The sequence below is a fragment of the Camelina sativa genome, chromosome 15 (assembly GCF_030686135.1).
Source record: "Camelina sativa cultivar CO46 ecotype springtype chromosome 15, ASM3068613v1".
NCBI classification, from domain to species: Eukaryota; Viridiplantae; Streptophyta; class Magnoliopsida; order Brassicales; family Brassicaceae; genus Camelina; species Camelina sativa.
The window spans coordinates 25,832,423-25,855,994 of NC_141894.1; the positions used below are offsets into that span (position 1 = coordinate 25,832,423).

The 23,572-nt window shown below is 33.5% G+C and overlaps 3 protein-coding genes across 4 annotated transcripts; 2 read left to right on the forward strand and 1 right to left on the reverse strand.

Annotated features, from left to right (window-relative positions):
* Positions 1-7,336: 7,336 nt before the first annotated feature.
* On the forward strand, positions 7,337-9,364 carry LOC104747356 (reticulon-like protein B10). 2 transcript variants are annotated; one of them, XM_010468986.3, is made up of 6 exons: positions 7,337-7,506; positions 7,622-7,802; positions 8,000-8,141; positions 8,237-8,306; positions 8,409-8,581; positions 9,121-9,364. In XM_010468986.3, exons 1-5 carry the CDS (start codon positions 7,467-7,469, stop codon positions 8,579-8,581), a joined length of 606 nt encoding a protein of 201 aa, XP_010467288.1. In that variant the 5' UTR covers positions 7,337-7,466; the 3' UTR covers positions 9,121-9,364. The 2 variants fall into 2 exon arrangements, with proteins under 2 accessions (XP_010467288.1, XP_010467289.1); XM_010468987.3 differs by having other exon boundaries at positions 7,341-7,506; positions 9,127-9,364.
* Positions 9,354-11,439, reverse strand: LOC104747357 (protein TIC 21, chloroplastic). The gene is made up of 4 exons (XM_010468988.3): positions 10,965-11,439; positions 10,431-10,688; positions 9,794-9,997; positions 9,354-9,685 (listed from the first exon to the last, which is right to left on the reverse strand). The coding sequence occupies exons 1-4, from the start codon at positions 11,277-11,279 to the stop codon at positions 9,572-9,574; spliced, it is 891 nt and encodes a 296-aa protein (XP_010467290.1). The 5' UTR covers positions 11,280-11,439; the 3' UTR covers positions 9,354-9,571.
* A 4,628-nt stretch (positions 11,440-16,067) lies between these two features.
* On the forward strand, positions 16,068-18,660 carry LOC104747358 (receptor protein kinase-like protein At4g34220). Its single transcript, XM_010468989.3, has 2 exons — positions 16,068-17,802; positions 17,947-18,660. Exons 1-2 carry the CDS (start codon positions 16,107-16,109, stop codon positions 18,495-18,497), a joined length of 2,247 nt encoding a protein of 748 aa, XP_010467291.2. The 5' UTR covers positions 16,068-16,106; the 3' UTR covers positions 18,498-18,660.
* Positions 18,661-23,572: the final 4,912 nt, after the last annotated feature.

Below are 23,572 nucleotides of genomic sequence, written 5' to 3' on the forward strand. Positions count from 1 at the left end.
GAGATAAGAGAACACAAAGCACAGTCAAGACAATCCGCCTTCGTATTTGATGCATGTGGGATCCAAGAGATGGAGAATAGTGGGCAAGACTCTAGCGAGTTAAACTCATCGAGCAAATTGGAGAAGGACGGCCAATATCCAGAAGACTGCACCATAGTGAGTAACTCAGCACAATATTCAAAAGATGATTGACGTAAAAAAAAAAAAAATAAATAGATCATCTCATATTTTTTTCACCAATCAAATAATTTATTCAAAAAGTCTGCTACTGTAATATATAAGATAAGAGTATGTAATATTAACATATGCGTTTTTTAACCATAAAAATATTAATGTGAAGAGACATATAATAGGTTATTTAAGGTGTTCATAAAGATAATTTGTTGGTAGTAGTAAAGACTAAAGAGTATATTTTAACAGGAAAATATATTTGTGTGTACAAATACATTTTTAGTGGTAATGTATATAGTAGATTTGTAAATGGATATACGTTAGTGTATTACAGAAAACAAAAAATAACTATTTTCTATAACTAAAAGTTTATCTCTTTTTTATTCAAAAAAAAAAAAGAAAAAAAAAGTTTATCTCTTTATTTTTATATATTGTTTTTAATTATGAAAAGAATTATATATATATTCTTTGTTAAATTTAATTTTATTTTAGTAACTTTGAACTCATCTACAACTATTTTCTTTAACTAAAAGTGCATCTATTTACTTTTTTTTAACCAAATAATAAATTAAAAATAAATTCCTCGGTTAGTTGTCCAAGCTGGAGGGAAGGGGTTTACAAAAGAAACGTCAGAGATAAGAGAACGCGAAGCACGGGCAAGACAATCTGCCTTCTTATTTGACGCATGGGAGATCTAAGAGATATAGAATAGTGGGAAGGACTCTAGGGAGTTAAATTCATTGAGCATGTGGGAGAAGGATGGCCAATCTTCAGGGACTGCACAATAGTGAGTACCTCAGCACAATCAGTTTCGAAATGTTGACAATCGATCCCTGCAACACGTATCCGCTCCATGACCGACAACAACGCTTCTAACTCCGAATGTAGGGGAGGGGCTCCGTTTTAGACACTTGGCCCCCAACAACAAGGTTCGCTCTTCACCAACGCAATACCACCAGCCCAATCCTGAATGCACATTGGTTGCTTTCCAAGAACCATTAATCTAACAACCAGGTGAAGAAACTTGGACATCCGAAGACGGAGACGGCACTGGCATGACCGCCGTAAAAGAGGGCGCCTCTTCCCAGGCTAACTTATCGCCCAAAGCCTGAGCAATTATATCATTCGCCTCGATCTCTAAATCTTGATTTTTTTATTTATTTATGACCTTCCAGAATTGTCCATAAATTTTATGGTAATTGAAGAGCTTGTTCAGAATCACCCTGTTGAGAGGCACCCCTCCAGAAAATAAAATTCAAATTCGAGTACACTGACTCATATAGAAAACCTTCTGATGAGACTAGAGTCGGAGATAAATCCCAAACTTCACACGAGCGAGGGCATTCAAAGAAAACATGATGAATAGTCTCAACCGCATAGTCGCACCATTTACACCAAATATCACATTGGACAACTCCGTGTACCATTTTATTTTTATAGATAAATTTTACTTATTAAAAATATTTATTTATATTTTTTTGTTAAATTTAATTTTATTTTAAAAACTCTAAACCTGCACATCGGGCGGGTCCTATTCTAGTAAATTAGTAAAACTTGAAAAGATAATAATAATAATACACAACTAAAATCTCTGACATCTCATTAATTGTGTGAAACGGATGAGTTTGTAGAAAAATAAATGATATACATTCTTAACTAGATTATTAGATTCCAAGTTGGGTTTAATAGTTTGGCCATATAATCATGGAAAGTGAGATAAGATAGGCACATTCATGAATTGGTTGTATATGGTATGTTGCAATTACTTCAATTGGAGCGGTTGCGGTCTGTATATAGTAGTAACGATACATGAATGGGTAAAGCAAGCTTGGTAAAGATGTTATAACGATATGATAATTTATTTTACCAACCAATTTATGAATGGGTAAAGCAAGCTTGGTAAAGATGTTATAACGATATGATATTTTATTTTACCTTTAAACTAAGCAATATTCATGAGATTCGGTATTTTCAAATTTATACGGAATAATATTATGTAAGTATCAACATCTATCGTAAATAATATAATACAATTAGATCAACAATCGATCAACATCAAAGTCTTTTAAAATGTTTTAATGAAATATGAATAAGAAATAAACTCTGTTAATGATAAAAGATATTAAAGTAGTCATCAATATCGTTTAGTTTTGTGACAACCCGTCCCGCGGACCCCACTAGCCCACCGCTAGCTGCCCCAACGGACCGTCTGTGGACCCTGCTAGCCCACCGCTAGCCGTCCAACAGACTCCAAGCTGGCCCTGCAGGGCATCGATCCTAACCCATCTCTGTGGAAATCCACATCCACCAGTAGGTTATTGGTGCGCCAGGCGTTCCTCGAACCCTGGTCTCCACCCTTTAACAACCTTCCCACAAGACAAATTGCCACCAATTGACCTGCAGATCAATTGGTGGCAACTTTTCCTGTGGGAAGGTTGTTAAAGGGTGAGGGCCAGGGTTCGAGGAACGCCTAGCGCACCAATAACCTAATGGTAGATGTGGATTTCCACAGTGATGGGTTAGGATCGATGCCCTGTAGCGCCAGCTTGGAGTCCGTTGGGACGGCTAGCGGTGGGCTGTGGGGTCCACGGATGGTCTGTTGGGGCAGCTAGCGGTGGGCTAGTGGGGTCCGCAGGACGGGTTGTCACATAAAAATTAGGTTATTGGTGCGCCAGGCGTTCCTGGAACCCTAGTCCCTACCCTTTAACAACCTTCCCACAGGACAAGCTGTCACCAATTGATCTGCAGGTCAATTGGTGGTAACTTGTCCTGTGGGAAGGTTGTTAAAGGGTGGGGACCAGGGTTCGAGGAACGCCTGGTGCACCAATAACCTATTGGTGGATGTGGATTTCCATCCTGATGGGTTAGGATCGATGCCCTGCAGGGCTAGCTTGGAGTCCGTTGGGACGGCTAGCGGTGGGCTAGTGTGGTCCACGGATGGTCCGTTGGGGCAGCTAGCGGTGGGCTAGTGGGATCCGTGGGACGGGTTGTCACAAATACATATTCCCAACTAAAAAGGGAGAAAGTATGAGAAAATTTTTGTTTAAAAGAATAAGAGAAAATTATCTTCCCATTAAAAAAAACTAATTAAATAAAGTTGAAAGTAGTGTTTTTGAATAAATTATTTAATTATAAGACGATCTATGTTTATATTAAAATGAGTATTTACAAAATTTTAGAATTAATAATTAACTGTATATTATCTTTAATCCCTTTTTTTTAGAATTAATAATTTAAAATTAAAATAAGTAAATATTATTATAATTTCAAATTTTATGAAATATATTTATAATCTCCTTATTATCTTTTGATAATATTATAATTTAAAATAAGTAAATAATGTAATTTTTGATAATTATCTTTTAACATTATGAATATTTTATAAAAAAAATATTTTATTTTTGTTGTAATCATATATCTCTTATTAAATATTAACTTTTACAAATATCAAAATTTGAAATTGATAATTTAACACATGTCAAAATCTTGTTAATGACTAACTTTCAAAACTCAACTTAATATAATAAGATATATACATAGTTGAGAATGGTTTAAAAGAAACATCACTTTTTACCTTACTTTTAAGGGACAATTAGGTGCTTCCCCACGCAACGCGTGGGTTGTGGTGTAGTTGGCACTTTCTTGTTTTTTTTTTTGGTCTTTTTCGTTTTCTCTTTTGTATTATTTCGTTTTAATTAGGTATATACGGGCTTTACCGTCACTTTTGTTTACACACTATATGTTTATACCATTTCGTTCAGATGTGTATAATTGTGGCGTTTACTTTTTATGAATTATGAAGATGTTGTTTCTTGCTTTTGAGGATCCAATCTTATCATTGACTGATATTGTTTCCAATACATTTATTGTATTATATATTTTCTAATTAACTGCTTATGTAAACCCTTCATACGTTGATGTTGCAATAATAAGTTATTTTTTAAAAATATCTTCCGTGTAAGTAATTATGTTTGTATGCCCATGTTTTGGTCTAATATCAATAAGATCGTTTCTGTTTTTCTTTAGTTGGCTTTGAAACCAATATTGAGTTAAGCAAATAATGGGTCGAATTATGGTGTTAATAAGTAATATAAATTCTTATGTATATATATTGTATATATGTGACTATAAATTTAGCTAACTAAAAAATTATGTAATATTTAAATACAATCTTGAAAATATATATATATATTTTTTTATTTGTGGGAGGAATGTATGAAATTATTGGATAGAAGTTATTTTTGAGTTAAATGACCTTTAATGTCTTTAAAGTGAGTTAAATATTAATAAATTTTTATATGTGTCTTGACTTTTTTAAAAAGGAATACCAAGTGTTTCCTTCCAAATTTGAAGTGATATAGTATTTTAGTTTTCTTATATGATTTTATGAACTTCAATGTAAAAGTTTTTCAAAATAATAAGTACACTCACTGATTGAATTATAAAATTTGGAGAAATATTTATTTCGTTTAATCATCTGCTCTTTTAAATAAATTAAATAAGTATGTTGTTATTCCTACAAATAGGACAACATATATTATAGTTTAACCATGGAGTTAAGCAATGGAAATGGAACTTGTGATTGCAAGACAAAATGCTTATATGTTACACATTGATCGTTTAAAAATGAATAGGAACATCTAATTCTCAAATAAAGTTGATTGTTTTGTTAAAACCAACATATGTGAATTAAATTTAACTATGCAAATTTTAAAAATAAATATGAATAGATTAGAAAGGCAAGAAATATAAAAGAAATATTTTTTATATAAATAAAATAAAAATTGAAAACAATGTTAAATATATATAATACTTTCTACATTAAAATATAGAATCAAACTCTTACAAGTTACAACACATATGAGATATAACAACATTTGATATTGGTAGGAGAGGAAGAGAGAATGTTTACTATAAGATGGTAATCTAAATTGGATAATGGAGATGAATCTTTAAAAAATAGAACAATGTAATATCTATATATATATATATATAATACTTTCTAAATTAAAATATAGAATCAAATTCTTACAACACATATGAGATATAACAACATTTGATATTGGTGGGAGAGGAAGAGAGAATGATTACTTATAAGATAATAATCCAAATTAGATAAAGGAGATAAATCTTTTAAAATAAGAACAATGTAAAATATATATCATGTAGTCTCTAAAATTAAAATTTAGCATTAACAATTTACAATGATATTTCATTTTTTTTTACAACCCATACAACAAAAATAAGAAATCAAAAATAACAAAAAAAGATGAAAAATGATTTGAGGTATTGTAGAAGAGAATGAGAGAATGTGAAAATGAGATAGTAAAAGAATGTCAATATGAGAGAATGATAGATTGAGACAATGCTTATTTATATGATAAGAAATGATGGAAGTTACATTTAGAACTATGGAGTTACAATAGTAATTTATTGTGTTTGAATAGAATTGAGTGGTAGAATATGATTAATGCATAATTTATTTTATTTTCAGTTATAATTTTATTTTAATGTGTGAGTTAAATGTATTGTGTTTATTGGATCTTAAATATTGTTTAAAGCAATTAGAAAGCAAATAAAAAAATAAAAAAAATTAGAAAACATTAAATGAAAATCAACCAATAAGGAGAGACCAAAACCTTACTTATATATATATATGATATATTGCTTTAAACTTTGAAATGAGAAATATATTATAAACAATAATTTTACATGAGAAATATATTAATTTAGCCAACCAAAATATGAATAAAATTTTAGCCAACCAAAATAAATAAAAAATATTAAAATTTAACCAAAAGTAATTTCTCTTGAAAGATAATAAGTTAGTAGGAGGAATGAATTAATGTACAATTATTGGATAGGAGTTACATTTGAGTTAAATGGAGTTATATGTCTTTAATTATAAATAAATATTTTAACTTTTTATAACCTAAAATAAAAGGAATACCAAGTGGCTGAATCAAAATTCACATGATTTGGTTGTTTGTTGATATAAACTCAACACTTACACATAATATTTCAAAATAAAAAATATTACTTTTTAAGTGACAAACTAAATTAGTTTTCTTATAAAATTATATGAATTCTTCAATTTCAATAATTTTTAAAATCCTAAGGATAACTTATATTTTTTTGGTTTTCACTCATCAATTTAAATTATAGTGCTAGATTTCTTACTAATGGTTTCATCTTTAGAGAATTTAGTGAAATGATATTTTTAAAACTATATTTTATTTTTATATTTAAGTTCCAGTTGAATATGTTTTGTTTTTTGAATCATTTTTTATTTTGATTAAAGACACAAAAAACCAATTGTTTAATTATGTTCTTTTTGTTTTCAAAAACCTCAAATCATAAAAATATATATATATATATTATATTGATCTCTGCAGATTTAACAATTGGATCACAAAACAAAATAGTCTTTATAAATGGATAAATGGATAATTATATTGATCTTTAAATATTATATTGATCTTTATAAATTATTTAAAATGATACATGAATATGTGAGATAACCAGAGACATAATAGATAATTACATATGGATCATTTTAACTTTATGATCTTATTGTGTGGTAAATATTGTAAGGAAGTATGAAAATAATGACTTATAAGATGTTAATATAAAATAGAAAATGGAGATAAACATTTTAAAAGATTAAAATAAATATATAAAATATACATATCATACAAACTCTAAAACTAAGCTTTTACAATGATATTTGATTTGATTTTTTATAATCCATACAACAACAATAACAAAAAAAAAAATACAAAACAAAACAAAACAAAACAAAAAAGAGATTTGAGAGTAGTGGAAGAAGATGAGAGAATGAAAGAGTGATAGACTAAGAGAATAAGATAATGAGTATTTATAGGAAGAGAAATGATGAAAAATTACATTTAGAAAAATGAGAGTTACAATTCTAATTTATTGTTTTGTTTTAATACAATTGATTAATACAACTTAGTGGAGAAATAAAGTTAATGCATAATTTATAGGGAGAAGCTATAAAGATTTCAATTTTATATTATGTGAGTTAAATGTGAAAATTAATTGTTTTAAATTTGTATTTTAATATATATTATTTTTTTGTTAAAATTTTATGACCGAAACTCTACTTTTATATACAGTATATGATTAGATTTCACCTTAATCGTTAATTAACTTAATTCAAAATGACTTAAAATTAATAAAACGATGTGCGAACTGCGAAGAACGAAGAGACTCGAGGAAACAGTTTTGGGATTGGTGAGAAAGAGAGAAAGAGAGAGAGAGAGATCGCTCCAATGGAAGAATCTGTTCATCAATCTATTCGCTTTGGCTCAGGTTTCTCTCCACTGTTTTCATTCTTTATGGACTCCATTAACATGTAGATCTCCCCTTGAAATCGCAACGATTCCATTTCGATTTTTGAAAATTTTGTCTCAACTGATGGATGCAGTTGCGGATTTGATCATGCGGAAGAACCGACGCGGAGGGTATCTCCTACTCGGATCAACGACGCTTTTATGGTTCCTTTTCCAGAAATGTGGATACAGCTTTTTCCCCTTTGTTGTTAATACTCAGCTGCTCCTCGTCGTTATACTCTTCCTCTGGGCCAAATCTGCTATTCTCTTCAACAGGTAGCAAAATGTCACATTCGCTTCATCTACTCTAAGCTATGTTTTTAGGCTAAGTATGTAGAATTAGCTTGGTTTTGTGGGATCTAGAGTGGAGCTTATCATGTTTTAGATAAGATATGGTTACAGGACAAGTAGGTAGAAAAGTTATGCAAAAGTTGTGCTAAAACTGAATTGCTCTCTTTGCTTTGTTTGAGTAGACCTATGCCACAACTACCTAATCTTGAAATCTCTGAGGCATTTGTGTTTATGGTGGCTAATGGTATGCGAGTGTGGATTAATACCGTGCTCGCAGTTGCTCGTGATATTTACGTTGGAAGAAACGCAAAGCAACTCTTTCGGGTCAGCTTACTGTTTTCCAAGTGATTTTGTTCTTTCGTTTCTTGATTTTTAGAGTGTAGCTTAGGAAATTGAAACAGTGATATTCCTATTGGCAGGTCAGTGTTGTGTTGTGGACAGTATCATTTGTTGGCAGTTTCTTAAACTTCCTCACAATTCTCTATCTCGGTGAGTAGATTTGTTTTCCTTTGTCCTTCATTATTGATTTTGCATTCAAGACTGCTCAACTTACCTAATTGACTTTCTCTGTGTGATGATCTAAATGGATAGGTGTTGTTCTCAGTCTGTTGGTCCCCATTGTGTACGAGAGATACCAGGAACACATTGATGATAAGCTATCTTTAACACATCGAATCATTCAAACACAGTGCAGGAAGATCGACGAAAGATTACTACAGAAGATTACTGCTAAGCCTTCAAATAAGATAAAGAAGATGCAATAGGTAAGGTTACTGACCCTTGTCTAAGCATTTATCAGCTAGCCTTTTGAGATATTGTTCGATTTCATCACAGATATGTTCCTTTGATAAGGGGCTTTTGTTATGCCTAGCACATGACGATTGTAATTAGCCTAGGGGTAATTTGCAATATAGACAGTTTTTCCAGGAAAGAAATAGGAGTTTAGACTGTTGTAGCTTAGCCAGCTTAAAAACAGAGCGTACATAGGGTAGTTGAGAGCTGAAGGTTTAAAAGAGAGTGAGAGAATACGTTTGGGGGGAATTCTGGATTTTTGCATTGGTCGAGAGTTTAGAGCTGTCATTAAACAAGTTTTTCTATGGTGTACTTCTTTGGTGAATTCAATTAGAGGAGTTCACCGCTTACCATTCTATCAGCCAAGTAATGTATATTTACAATACAATAGTGAGATATGCGTAAATGTTAAGTAGATTAGATAGACATCAATGGTACGAATATTTTAAATTATCTGTATGCTGACCAGTTGGATATTTGTTAACGTCTAATATGTTTGCACTTTTTTTAGTTGCAGGCAGTGAAATAAACAAGATATAATATGGCCGAGTTGGGGAGGTAAAACTGAGGAAGTGCAACAGAGCAATGTATAACAAACTATGATATGAGTATATGAGATGAGACTTTGGTTTTCACACTCGAATCAACCCTTTAGTTGATAGGGACAATATGGATGAAGAAGTCCATGTCTATGTGTAACTTCAGGAACTAAACGTGATTGGTTCTAATTGGAAGATGGGACAGTTTTTGGCAAATATTGGTTATAATGTGGAATTGTGAGTTTATTAGTTATGTGTTACAGTTCTACGACTTGTCTACACAAGTGATAATTTATCCGATAAATCACAGTTGTAACTCAGGAACGTTACCAATGGTTTCGTTCTGAAGTTTAAGAGGAAACAACATGCCACAGATTTTACCGTTTATGATTACAAGAAGTGAGGCCACACAAAGGCAGAAACTCAAGCAACTTTAGGAGCTAAGACAGATTCCGAATTGGGCACTGTCACAGACCGCAACAGCTCCAACGAGCAAACAAGGCCTAGGAAATGAGAGAGTAAGGTATTCGCCGATGCCTGCAAAAGCAGCTCTCAAAATCAATCAGTGAAACTTACAAAAATCATTTTTGCAAATCTTTTGGTAAGACTTAGAGGGCATTAATATAGTAAAAACTTTTTGTTCACCTGAACTAGGAAGACATCAAGAGCAAGAACGGGGCTGTAACCCTGGGAGACTCCCTGGTAGAAAGGGTTAGCTGAGGTTGTTAAAGCCTTTGCAACTAAAAATCCAACCGTTGCTTGCATCCCGAGAAGTGCTGCCCCCATTCCCAAAAGATTTACCATAATCCCGCTCCTCAAACCTTTCACAACATCAGCACGTGGTGGAGCCTGAAACCAATACAGCCTTAATTAAATACTGGATTTCTCGCTTGCATACACCCAACTACGAAACTGAGTAACAGGACCCAAGAAGCAGTAACAGCAATTGGGTCCAGCTTAAGTACTTAAATATGATCAAAGGTTCAACAGCTAGTAGCATAGTAGCTACTACTATATATAGGATTCACAGACTGGTCTTTAAAAAAACAAAGTTTACCCAATTTATACACATAAGAAGCTACAAGCGCTATTGTATGAACGTTCACTTCCACAGAACGCCACTCACACCAAGAGAACTGAGTGATTTAACTTAAAAGACACATCCTAGGATCCTTACTGTTTCTACTTAGTTAATTCAAACTTTTTACACGTTAGTGAAGTCATTAGACCTTTAAAAGCAGTGAGTTGGATTAAACTACAATATAGAGGGAGACATTGTTACCTTGGCAGGGTCAATGGCAGTTCTACGGAGCCTCTCTGAAAGCCGGATATACCCAAAGGACCAGAACACCGAGACAAATGACGCAGCAATCCCACTTGCAGTCCCATAAAAGGTAGCAGGTGAAGTAGGTTTCCCTGTCACAACAATGGAGAAGGATAGAATCACAGCTGCCACAACGGTTGACACAAGCTGCCCCCAGAAACCAATACTCCCTAGCCTCTTGAAGTACCTTGACGTCTTCTCCAACCTCTTTGCTACCTGTGAAAAACCACTCACACTCTTAAAAACTCTCTTTCACCCCAATACAGTTCTTAAATCTCAATTCTGAAAAATTCAAAATCCAAATTGTTATCTACTTCCTAAAAACAAAAGCTGATTCAAGTTGAAACTGTGAATTAACGAGTTTTCATTTTCGATTTGCTCAGACACGATCGTGACAGTCTCCTTCCACCACTCGATTCAGCTAACTTAGTCAAAAAGCAAGACGAGATACTAAGATTCGAGCTGGAAAAAGCTAAAGAGAAGGAGAGAAACCTGAGCGAGCTTTGCCTTGTCGACCTCATTATCACCGGAAACGGAAGAAGGAGACGTCGGAGAGGAAAATGCCACCGTGGATGATGCGAAACTAGGTTTAGATCCTCCGATTTGGAAACCGTAGACGGACAGAGACGGTGGCGACTGGTGTGAAGAGACGGTGGCTTTCCTCTTCGGAGCCAAGAGAATTGGATTGAAAAATGGTAGGGAGCGAGTAGAGAGGCGTTGGTTGTGGCACGAGTTCTGAAAACCTGGCCGTAGAGCGACGGCGGAGACGCCGGAGGAACTCACCGGCGGCAAAAATAGTGACTGCATATTTTTTTTAGTTGAGAGTAAAGTTGTGAATTGGTTGCTGTTTAGGCTTCGTTCTATCTTAATAAGTGCAATGGGCTTTTTGCTACCTAACGGCCTTTTAGAGAATTTTTTTTTTCCTTTTTCTTTTCTTCTTTATTAACGGTCCAAAGTATTTTATTTTCTAATTTTTTTTGTTTTATCAATTTTTGTAAAAGAAAATTCTCTAAAATACTACTAAAATATAACTTTGTTTCAAAACATTATTACTAGTTTTTTTTTACAAATACCACTAAAATATATTTTTTTCAAAACTACCTAAACTAAACTAAACTTTCAACTTTCAATACCTGTATAATAAATAAATCTTAAACCGCAAATCCAAAATACTTATCAAAATTTTTAAACACTAAACTCTTTTACAATTATTTTTTAAGCTTTGTGATTTTTTTGGATTCAAAATTTGTAGTTATATTTTTCAAAAAAAAAACTAATGATGGTATTTTTAGAACAAAAACTTAGTTTAGCGGCATTTTACATTATTTTTCTTTACGAAATTTATTCTTATGGATTTTTTTTTTCTCACACCTTGTCTATGAGTATCTCAAAACTAAACAAATATAGTAGACAAAAAAACTATATTTTAAAAAACAAATTCAGAATAAATTAAAAGAATATTCAAGTTCATGAACACGACATGTACTAAACAAATGCATTAAACTCGTTAAGTACGTAATTCAAATTTGAATAAATATTAATTTCTAGATGTAAATTGAGTTTTCTGTTCTGATAAAAACATTATAAAGAAATAGGAAGAATATCAAAGATTCTTAATTAACAAAATAAAACAACGATTTGACTAATAATTTTTTTAACAACTTATATTTCTCTATACGATGGTTTAGTAAATTGTGGTACATGAAAGTGGATCAATCATATTCAGTAAGTTCTGTTCTAAATTAGTTCCAAACGAATAGCTACACAATAAGAATTGTTGCAAAAGTGTAATCTTTGAAGATTGTACAAGCAGAGAAGCATCTCTTAAGTAACTATATGCATCAGGACCACCTAAATCAGATGGTGAAACTTAAAGAGCTTTAGACCTTGAATCCTTGATCCTTGCTCTGCCATGACCACAACCTTCAACAGTTTTTTAAGGAATTATATAACCTACCATGCATATGAGGTTCCAAAGATGGGTTTCCACTAATCAGTCAGAGAGATTCTCAAGTGAAACTAACATAAACTCGTCTACTAAAATCTTGATCCAATTAGCACACCTTTGCTTTTACAAAACTCACGTAGATAGTCCTGACATCTATGACCTTACCATTATACTCTATAGCTTTCAATGCTGCTTGTGGAGTGACAAACTCTTAATTTCTTCTCCGCGATAAATTTTCCTTTGTTGGACATGCCACACTCTAGCCCCAAACTTGAAGCCATTCAAATGACTGATTGCATGCCAAAGAGAATTCGAGTTATATGTACGCATAGAGACTACAATGAATAATTAGCTAATAGTGGGCCTCTCTATCCCTAATGCAGATGTAGATACTGTGTTACCAGGTATTATTACAAGATGTTCTCATCTAATTTATCTTGAGTTGATCTCGAGATCCGATCTATTTGAATTATTACACTCATGATTCATGGCTCAAATTTGATTACAGAGATCGACAAAGTGGTGATGAACAAATTAAGCCGAAATTATGAGGATCAAATTCACCAAGCAGAGGTTAAAACCAAAGCATTTATCAACATACAGTACAGTATTCGAAAAAATCAATTTGAGACGCCTCAAGTTCTAATGTTACACATCTTTTCACATCTTGTATCTTCTTCCGCGTCCGTTTTTGACGTCTCAAGTTCTAATGAACATTTTGTTTTTTTTTTGTTAGAAGGCAAAACGCTTTAATATGTGTTTTAGGCGGAGACATATAGTAAGATTGGAAATATTCATTAGTGTATTTTTTGAGTCATCACTAACAAATATTCATTAGACATATAATAAGATTGGACCTACGCATCTTCTAAAAATTTAGTACTGTATATTTTTTTCTATTTACTCTTGTAAGCCAGTAAGTAAATTCATTTTTACAATTTTTTTTCTTTTTTTTTTTTCACTAAAATCTCAGATATTTTATTTTAACATTTGTAAATTTGTAAGTAAAAACAAATAATAAAATATATTTGCTGATACGATTTTCATATGGATGGGTTAATCAAAATTTAGTATTTGGTTTTGGTTTAAGATTTTGGGACTTGGCATCAGTTTGATAATATATAGTATACATATATTATATCCATACACACTTTACTGTAAAATATATATATTTTTTTTGGTATAAGATTTTGGGGCTTGGCATCAGTTTGGTAATATATATTTATATATATACTCTCTCTGTTTTTTTATATAAGATTTTTTTAGATTTTTGCACACAAATTAAGGAATCATTTACTTTTTGTTTATTTTTAAACAAAAACATCATTTAATATCTACTTAACACACAATTCAAATGAAAAACATATATTTGTGAGAAAATCATCTATATAACAAAAATAAATGGTCCTCTATTTTTGCATCTATTATAGAGTTTCTCTATTATAGAGGTGAGTTTTACTCCAATGGTCCTCTATTCTCACCTCTAAACTAGAAATTGCTATTTTTTCCTCTATATTTTTTCTTATATTTATAGAGGAACCCTATTTTTTTTACAAAGGTTCATCTATAAATAAAAGAAAAAATAGCAATCTATATTTTATAGAGGACCATTCGAGTAAAAGTCACCTCTATTATAGAGTTCCTCTATTATAGAGGAAAAAATAGGGAAAACCATTGGAGATGGTCTAAAAAATCATCCAAAAAAGAATAGAGGGAGTAGTATATATGTGTACACACTTGACTGTAAAATATATATATTGGTTTTGTTTAATATTTTGGGACTTTGCATCAGTTTGGTGATATATAGTATATACTAGATTAGGACCCGTGCTAGAGCACGGATTGAAATTCCTTTTATTTATATTATAATTTTAGAATAAAATACGAAACCGAAGATCATGATTAATGCTAGATTAGGACCTTAAAAACTGTTACTATCAATCATACAAATTATATTTTATATTAAAATTATAATATAAATAAAAGGAATTTCAACCCGTGCTCTAGCACGGATCCTAATCTAGCATTAAGGTTTAATTTTTAATTTCTAAATATGATCCCGAATATCACGATTAATCTTGTTAAATTTGCGAGATTTGATTCCTTTTTTATGATTGAGAGTATATTTTATCCTTTAATAACTTTTTTTTTATTGATGTGGTTTATCAATAAAATCTGTGGAAAATAAATTGGTAATATTGTGATTCTAGATATTTGGAATCATATACGTGATCTTCCGAAAATAAAGTTTGGAATATCCATGAACTATCAATTTGGAATAACTCGTTTAAGATTTTTGGTTTTATTTGTTACAATTAATATATAGATTAATTTATAACCTATTTGTAACTATTTATTAAAATTATAAAGTCTACCAAAACAATGTTGTGTACTTCCGTTTTATTATAAAGGGGATATACACACACTTGACTGTAATATATATATTTTTATACTTTCATTGTCAAATATGTTATCAAAATCAAAATCTCTCACTTACATGAAAGCCTGATTTTGCATCATAACATGCAAAAACAAGCATAAGTTACCATAAACATCATTTCTTTTTTTCTTGAGTTGATATGACAATTTCCCTTTGCAAGATTGGTATCAAAATCAGTGCATAAAACAAAATTATCGAAGAAAATATATATATATATACTTCTTGCGATTTTTTGTTTTTACCACATTGTTCTTTTGTCACTCAAGTATACATAAAAAGAAAAGAAAAAAAACTCTATGTTTAACGGAGAGAACCGTATCAACCAAGTTTATACTTCTTCTCGAGATGTGTTATTTTTCTACTTTAATGTCTAAGAAACTGTATTTTTCCTAATGAATCATACAATTGACTGAAAATGACAAAAAGAAAAAAAAAATTGTCAATTGTAAAGTTAACGTTTTAGTGTGTTTATTTTGAATATCGGTTTTTGTTAATCATGTTTTGGTTACCTGATATGTTTGAGCAATTGCAAATGATGGTAGACGACAACATTACAAAGTGTAAGGTAAGAAAGGAGCTAGCAATTGATGTTTAATGGCTTTGTTTCACTTACTTCACTCTTGGATTAGACTCATTCAGACAAAAAAAAAAGTATAAAATAAAATAAGTACATCGTTCTGCAAGTTCATGTCAACGTGTTGATTTCAATATTTTTGCCACAAAAAAGGCATGCTTTCGAACTACATAGTGAATTTTAGAAAAAATTTCAAAGAATATTTCAACTGCCACACATGATATAAATTAACAGCGTCACGTAAGGAGTAACAATCGTATTATACGCAAGTTTTAAATTCAAATTTTCGAAATCTATATTCTTTTTTGTGGTAAGAAGAAACAAAAAATAAAGATTATTATACAAAATTTTGCGGACATTTTTACGAACTTCGAAAAAAGACAAAGTACTAAATGAGAAATATCTACGACAAAAAGAATAAAAGAATAACCTGTTGACAAAAAATTAAAAATAAATAAATGACCAACCCCTCTTTTTATCTCTTATACAAACCTCACCCTCTCTAAAGCAGAACCTCATAGTTTTGCTTTGCTCCAATATCTTATAAATTTGGTGAACAGAACAATCATTACTTGCAGTGGTTCACCCTCTCTCTCTCTATCTCTCTGTCTCTCTATCATAAGAACTCATAAGCATTACTCAGAGAAAAGAGAAAACCTAAGAACTCAAACCATGACTTCCATCAGAAGCAACCTCCTCTTCCATCTTCTTCTTCTTCTCCCTTCATTACTCCAAGCTCTTAACACAGATGGTGTTGCTTTACTCTCTTTCAAATATTCCATCCTCAATGACCCTCTCTCAGTTCTACGCAACTGGAACTACGACGATGAAACACCATGCTCTTGGACCGGTGTTGCCTGTACAGAGCTTGGGAGTCCAAACACCCCAGGTTTGCTTAGAGTGACAAGCTTGGTTCTTCCCAATAAACAGCTCCTGGGTTCTGTCTCTCCCGACTTGTTTTCGATACTACATCTAAGGATATTGGACCTCTCCAACAATTTCTTCCATGGGTCACTGCCGGATTCAGTGTCTAACGCTACTGAGCTTCGTGTTCTGTCTCTTGGGAACAACAAGGTTTCTGGTGAAGTGCCTAGTCTTATCAGCAACGTGGCTAGTCTACAGCTCTTGAATCTCTCTGCTAACGCCTTCACCGGCAAAATCCCTCCCAATCTCCCACTTCTCAAGAATCTTACAGTCATTTCCTTGGCAAAGAACTCCTTTTCAGGCAATATTCCAAGTGGGTTTGAAGCAGTACAGGTTCTAGACATCTCCTCAAATCTTCTAGACGGATCTCTTCCTCCTGATTTCGAGGGACCAAGTCTACATTACCTCAACCTATCACACAATCAAATCTCCGGCGTGATTTCTCCAGCTTTCAGCGAGAAATTTCCAGCAAGCACCATCCTCGATCTCTCCTTCAACAATCTAACAGGACCAATCCCTGGTACACCACCATTGCTTAACCAAAAGACTGAGTCCTTTTCTGGTAATATAGGCTTGTGTGGGCAACCATTGAGAACTCCTTGTTCAATCCCTTCTACTCTATCAGACCCACAAAATATCTCTGAAACTACTTCACCAGCAATAGCAGTCATGCCCAGAAATCCAATACCAACAACTCCATCAGTAGAATCACCAAATGAAACAGCCAAAAGCAAACTAAAGCCAAGCACAATCGTAGGTATTACACTTGCAGATATAGCTGGTCTAGCTATCATAGCTATGTTCATCCTATACATATACCAGATCAAGAAACGTAGAAGCTCCAAAGAATACAGCACTTTCAGCGTCTTACAAAAATGTCTGGAGAAAAACGATACATTACCAGTCAAGAAATCGAAACACAACAACATAGTCACAGCCTCAGAGGTCACGAAATCACCAGCTACAAAAACTGGATGTGGTTTGTGGATAATTCGTGGGTATGATGACACAACGTCTGCATCATCCGAGAGCGACGTAGAGAACCAGCTGCAAGACAAGAAACCGATTGAGGTATTTAATCGAACAAGTGGTGGGCGAGAAAAAGGCAACACTGAAACAAAACTAGTGACGGTCGATGGAGAGACTCAGCTAGAGCTAGATACACTGCTAAAGGCATCAGCTTACGTACTTGGTACAAGCAGAAACGGCGGAATCGTGTACAAAGCCGTGTTAGAGAACGGCTCAGCTTTTGCGGTGCGGCGGATCGGAGCGGAGTGTTGTACGGTGACGAAGTTTAAAGAATTCGAAAAGGAGGTTCTCTGTATCGCTAAACTTCGTCACCCAAATCTCGTTAGGGTTCGTGGCTTCGTCTGGGGTAACGAAGAGAAGCTTCTCATCTCCGACTATGTCCCAAATGGGACTCTACCTCTCTCCTCCATCTCCGGTAAGTTATTCAGTTTTTCATAAAAGGCCTACGTTATACTACTTAATGCTACCATACGCCCAATATGCGCATTTTAGTAACAACCAAGTTGGAAACTCAAGATTTTTTGGTTTTAACATTTATTTTTGTTTGATTCGAAAACAGCTAAATCAGGCTCGTCTTCACAGAATCCTCTCTCGTTTGAGGCAACGCTCAAGATAGCAAAGGGCATAGCTAGAGGAATGGCGTACATCCACGACAAGAAGCATGTGCACGGCAACATCAAGCCAAATAATATTCTCTTGGACTCCGAGTTTGAGCCTGTAATTACTGATATGGGACTTGATCGTCTTATGACACCGGCTCATTCACTCACGGATGGACCAATGTCGAGCTCACAGCATCATCCACCAGAGTGGTCGGCTAGCCAGAAACCAAATCCTAAATGGGATGTTTATTCCTTTGGTGTGATACTCTTGGAGCTTCTCACGGGCAAAGTTTTTTCGGTTGATCGTGATCTTGTTCGTGATTATGAGACCGATGAGAAAACTTGGTTTTTGAGGTTGGTTGATGGGACAATTAGGGTTGAGGTGGCTCGCCGCGAAGATGAGGCCGTCGCTTGCTTTAAGTTAGGCTATGGTTGTGTCTCTTCCTTGCCTCAAAAGCGACCGTCTATGAAGGATGTGGTGCAAGAGCTAGAAAAATTGTTTGTTTAATTGTACTTTATTCAAATTTAGAAAGATTGCGTAAATTTGTTGCAATGCAAATGGATTACTTTGCATCTTTTGAATTGTTGTTTAATTTTTTTTTTTTATAATTTGTTTTTAAAGAAAGTATCATGTATAAGTGAAATCATAATTAAGTGCAAATATTGTCTCATGAGAAGCTCACAAACCCCATGTAATTAGTTTTTTTAGTAAGTTTATATTCATGAAAAATACAACAAGAAAGCTACTGATCGTTTGGCTAAATAACCTTGATGCTACAAACTTTGTATCTTATTTTTATGTCCCTTTTCCATTGTAAACATCCTCCATTATGATCACTCTTCTTCTCCTTAATAAAAAGGAAGCTGTTAAAAAACAACAACAAACAACATCTCTCCTTTTCTCTTTTATAAAATCAATTTAAACATATTTCATCTGAGTGTTCTTCAATTATTCTTCATTTTCTTTTACCTTCTTTTCATTTACTGTCTGATAAGAGCTTATATTTTATCCTGTTGTGGTTCTACTTTGATACTCATATGTTGCTTTTATTAAACAAGTTTATTCGGACTATCATTAAACAATCTATATTTTGCATAGGCTTTCCAACAAAAATATAATAGTGGTCAATATACTCAATTCGGAATCTTTACAGAGAATAAATTTTTTATTGTTGTTATATAGGGGGTGTATTTAACTTCAAAATTTAAGTAAATCTATAAAAATAAAAAATTATGTTATTCAATCATGTATTTTAAAATTTTTTATGAAATCTAAAGTTATTGAATTAGTGATTTGAAAAACTAATTTAAAATCCACGGTTACTGAGAGCGTTTTAAAGATTTGGATTTTAATGATTTTAAAGGATTTTAAAGGATTTGAAAAAACAATTTTTAAAAATACAGAAATCCAAATGCTATGAATTTAGAGATTTATTAGAATTTTACAATAAAAATTAGCAACTTCCCTAAAATCATATAAAAACTCACCATAACTTAAATAATTTAAAGATATTAGATTCAATACACCCCCATAGTTTAGAAATTACTCTATTTTTAATCTTTATATATATTAATGATGAATTTATAATTTAGAAAAGCTAGTTTCTGTATTTATAGTTTTAACGACAACATTATTTATAATATCAACGATTATAAGGAGTTGATTTTTTTATGTCTTAATTTATATTTTTTAAATCATTTACAGTTTTCATATATATATATATATATACTAGCACAATCATCTTGATATTATTGTTGCAATTGATATTCTTCATTAAAAACCTTTGTTGTTTTGCTTCCTTTATATTTTTTTAGAACTTAGGTCTTCGAATTTCCTTTGCTTTTCAAGATGAAAAATAAATTAATATAAAAAATTATATGTACTTGTTGTTTCATTTTAAACAATGTCGTCCCATAGAATATTAATCAACCGATCAAGATATGTTATCTCAGTAATTAACATTTTAAAATACTAGTAATCCATTTTATTATTATTAGAATACCTATTAATAATTAGGGACAATTGCATTTTTTTTACTTTTTTTTGTGTGCACCAAATATATATTAATCAACCAAAGTTATGGGAATACACGCTAAGACAGTTCTTCGCAATAGAGTCAGCTAACACATTCGCTGTTCTCGAGATAAAGCAACAAGTAAAGCTAACACAAGAGTCTAGTAATAAGAAGATATCTGCTAAAACACCATGAACTTCCAAAATAACTGATCGAGAGTTTATAGTTTCAACCAATTGACAGTCAGATTCCAAGAAGAGGTGACTTATTGACAACTCAGTCATTTGACGGCTGACTTATTAGCAAAAGATTAATTACTAGAATGTTACGGCTGACTTATCAAACGATACAGCTGAGTTACATATTTTCAGTTGATGAAGAGGCTGAGTTTGGCAGCAATTTTTTTTGCTTTTTAATTAGTGTAATGTTTTTCATGTTGTGGCTGAGTTTTAATTAGGCCGAGTTATGGTATTGTTTGATGGCTGACTTGCCACGTCGGACGTAGCATCCATGTCAGCATTCCATGTCATCATTTTTTTCTCCGGAAATACGAAACGTCGTTCGACTCTTGTTCTTCAACTGGTTAATAAGTACACTATTTACCTTCTTATTCACCTTGTTCTTCTACTTCTTCTTCACTTTCTTCTTCACCTTGTTCTTCTACTTCTTCTCCACCTTGTTTTTCATTCGTGGATTCAGTTCCGGTACTAGTTGTGTCCGGTAATTGGATAAAGACACAGAGATATGTATTTAACTCCGACGATAGAGGGTGTATAGTTGTGCAGATAGATGGAGGCACAACACACGAGAAGCTTGTGAAACTTGTTCTTGAAGACTATAGACTGGACTCGTTTAGCCATGAGCTAAAGCTGAGCTACATGTTCTCGAACAGGGCAATGAAACATATGGCGCATGATACTCCACCAGTTTTTGTCTCCAATGATCGACAGTTGCAATGTTTTTTGGGGCTATGGAAAACTGATCAGCTACGTCTCTGTGTAGAGTTTTCGGCGAAAGAGTTTACAGAAACTAGTGGAGCTAGAGGAAGTATGATTCGGCGAAGCAGAGACTCGAAAGCAGAATCTACATACGAAGTGTGCGGTGGGGGATTTAAAGGCACTTGTTTTGATTATGGTAAGATCGTTGACAAAGAAAACGAAGAAGAAGAAGAAGAAGTTGTCGAAGTAGCATCTGACGAAGAAGAAGACGATGAATTTTCAACCCGATTTGATGTTTTCGACGACTCTGATGGTGAGTCATCTGATGACGAGAAGTTTTCTGTATTGGGCGAGCCTCAAAGTAAAGTGGAAGACCCACCTACTCCGCCTCCTTAGAATAAAGCTCATAAAGATGATAACTTTGCCGGATCGAAGATGAATCCGAAGACTATTAGGTTGGAGGTGTCAACGCTAAAAATTGCTGTAGGACAACGATACAGTAGCAAAAAGCATTTCAGGAATCACGTGAAACTTATTTCGGTTAGGGATGGATTTGATTTTAATGTACCAACCTCAAATCCGAGACAAGTGATTTTTAGGTGTTGGGTTAAAGGATGTCTTTGGAGAGTTCGTGCATCTGTACAAGGGGATGAACCGGATTTTCATGTTCGTGTATACGATTCGAAACACACATGTTCTGTGACGAAACGTTCTACTAGATGCCGCCAATCAACAGCTGATGTATTGGCAGGTCTTTACAGGGACTATCTTGGTGATCTTGGTCCGGATGTTAAACCTAAAAGTGTCGGAGTCATTTTCAATAAGCAATTTAGTCTTAAGGTAATTACTATGTTTTGACTGACTTATTGATAATAATGGTTGAGTTATAGTTATGTATAGGCTGAGTTATTTACATTTTACGGCTCATTTATTGATTATTTACGGCTGACTTATTCGAATGTATCGGCTGAGTTATATATATATATATATTATGGCTGATTTATTAATTTGTTGGTGTCAACAGATGGGTTATTGGAAAGCATATCGAACGCTGCTGAATGCAAGGCAGATCGATCAGGGAACTCCTGAGGAAAGTTTTAGTGAGTTGCCTTCTTATATATAAAAGTTAAGAAGGGAAAATCCGGGTACAGGCACGCGTCTTCAAATAGGTGATGAAGATAGATTCAAATATGTTTTTATTGCTTTTGGTGCGAGTATTGCTGGGTTTGCTTTCATGCGCAAAGTTGTTGTTGTCGACTGAACGTTTCTCCATGGTAGTTACAAAGGGACGCTTCTAACAGCCCTAGCTCAGGATGGTAACTTTCAAATTTTCCCATTGGCTTTCGCTGTTGTTGACACTGAAAATGATGAGTCTTGGCGTTGGCTCTTTACACAACTCAAAGTTGCCATTCTAGACGAAAAGGATCTTGCGATAATCTCCGACAGACATAAGACAATAGGGAAAGCGATTGGTCAAGTGTATATGTTGGGTTCGCGTGGAATTTGCACTTACCATTTGTATAAGAACATCTTGGTGAAGTTCAAAGGAAAATATTTGTTTCCTTTGGTGAAAAAAGCGGCAAAGTGTTTTAGGCTAACTGATTTTAATGAGGCTTTCAATGAGATTGAAGCACGTCATCCCGAACTACATGGATACCTCCAACGAGCTGGTGTCCGAATGTGGGCGCGTGTTCATTTCCCGGGTGAAAGGTACAATTTAATGACAACGAATATTGCAGAATCAATGAACAATGCACTGTCAAATGCTAGAAGTCTTCCCATAGTTCGACTTCTAGAATCGATATGGGATATGATGACCATATGGATTTCTGAACAGAGAGAGGATGCAAAATCGCAGCTAACAACGCTCACTCGAGGTGTTGAGAAACTGTTACAGGTAAGTTTACATAAGTCAGTCGTCAATGTTGATAACTCAGTCATAACAGTTACAATATCTCAGCCGTTATTGTTTCCTTATCTCAGCCATTACCATAGTTTTCATAACTCAGCCATTGTTGTTTCAATAACTCAGCCGTAATTGTTTTCATAACTCAGCCTAAAACGTTTCTTAATAGGATCGTGTCACAGCAGCAAGACTTATGGAGGTACAAACGATTGTTGCTGTACATGTGCAAGTGAAATATGGATCATCTTTGCATGTTGTAAATTTAGAAATAAAAAGTTGCACATGTCGTCGTTTCGACCACGAGAAAATACCATGCATCCATGCAATCGCAGCTGCAGAGCATATGCATGTGTCTCGTATATCCATGTGCGATCCAAAATTTAGGAGTGTCGATTTGGTTAACGGATGGGCTGGTTCAATCATACCTCCAGATGAATCATTCCCTTCTCCTGAAGTTGTGTATAATCATAAGTGCTTGCCTCCGATTGTTGTGAACCAGCCAGGAAGGCCAAAGAAGCGTAGGATTAAATCATCTTTGGAAGTTGCTACTGGAAATAAACGCCCTAGGAAGCAACACGCATGTTCGCGATGTAAGCAAGTTGGGCACAATGCGAAAACTTGTGCTCTATAGTTAGGGAGATTTATTTTATTTTATGTTATTACTCATCTGTAAAGTACTATAACTCAGCCATCACATGAATTGATAACTCAGCTATAACTCACT

Excerpts from the sequence above, each read along its gene's own strand:
- LOC104747358 (XM_010468989.3), top strand. The coding sequence starts at position 16,107 with ATGACTTCCATCAGAAGCAACCTCCTCTTCCATCTTCTTCTTCTTCTC. Across the intron at positions 17,803-17,946 it reads ACCTCTCTCCTCCATCTCCG|CTAAATCAGGCTCGTCTTCA; the intron begins GTAAGTTATTCA and ends ATTCGAAAACAG.
- LOC104747357 (XM_010468988.3), bottom strand. The coding sequence starts at position 11,279 with ATGCAGTCACTATTTTTGCCGCCGGTGAGTTCCTCCGGCGTCTCCGCC. Across the intron at positions 9,998-10,430 it reads CTGCCATTGACCCTGCCAAG|GCTCCACCACGTGCTGATGT; the intron begins GTAACAATGTCT and ends TATTGGTTTCAG. Across the intron at positions 9,686-9,793 it reads TTGATGTCTTCCTAGTTCAG|GCATCGGCGAATACCTTACT; the intron begins GTGAACAAAAAG and ends CTGCTTTTGCAG.
- LOC104747356 (XM_010468986.3), top strand. The coding sequence starts at position 7,467 with ATGGAAGAATCTGTTCATCAATCTATTCGCTTTGGCTCAG. Across the intron at positions 7,507-7,621 it reads ATCTATTCGCTTTGGCTCAG|TTGCGGATTTGATCATGCGG; the intron begins GTTTCTCTCCAC and ends TGATGGATGCAG. Across the intron at positions 7,803-7,999 it reads TCTGCTATTCTCTTCAACAG|ACCTATGCCACAACTACCTA; the intron begins GTAGCAAAATGT and ends TTGTTTGAGTAG.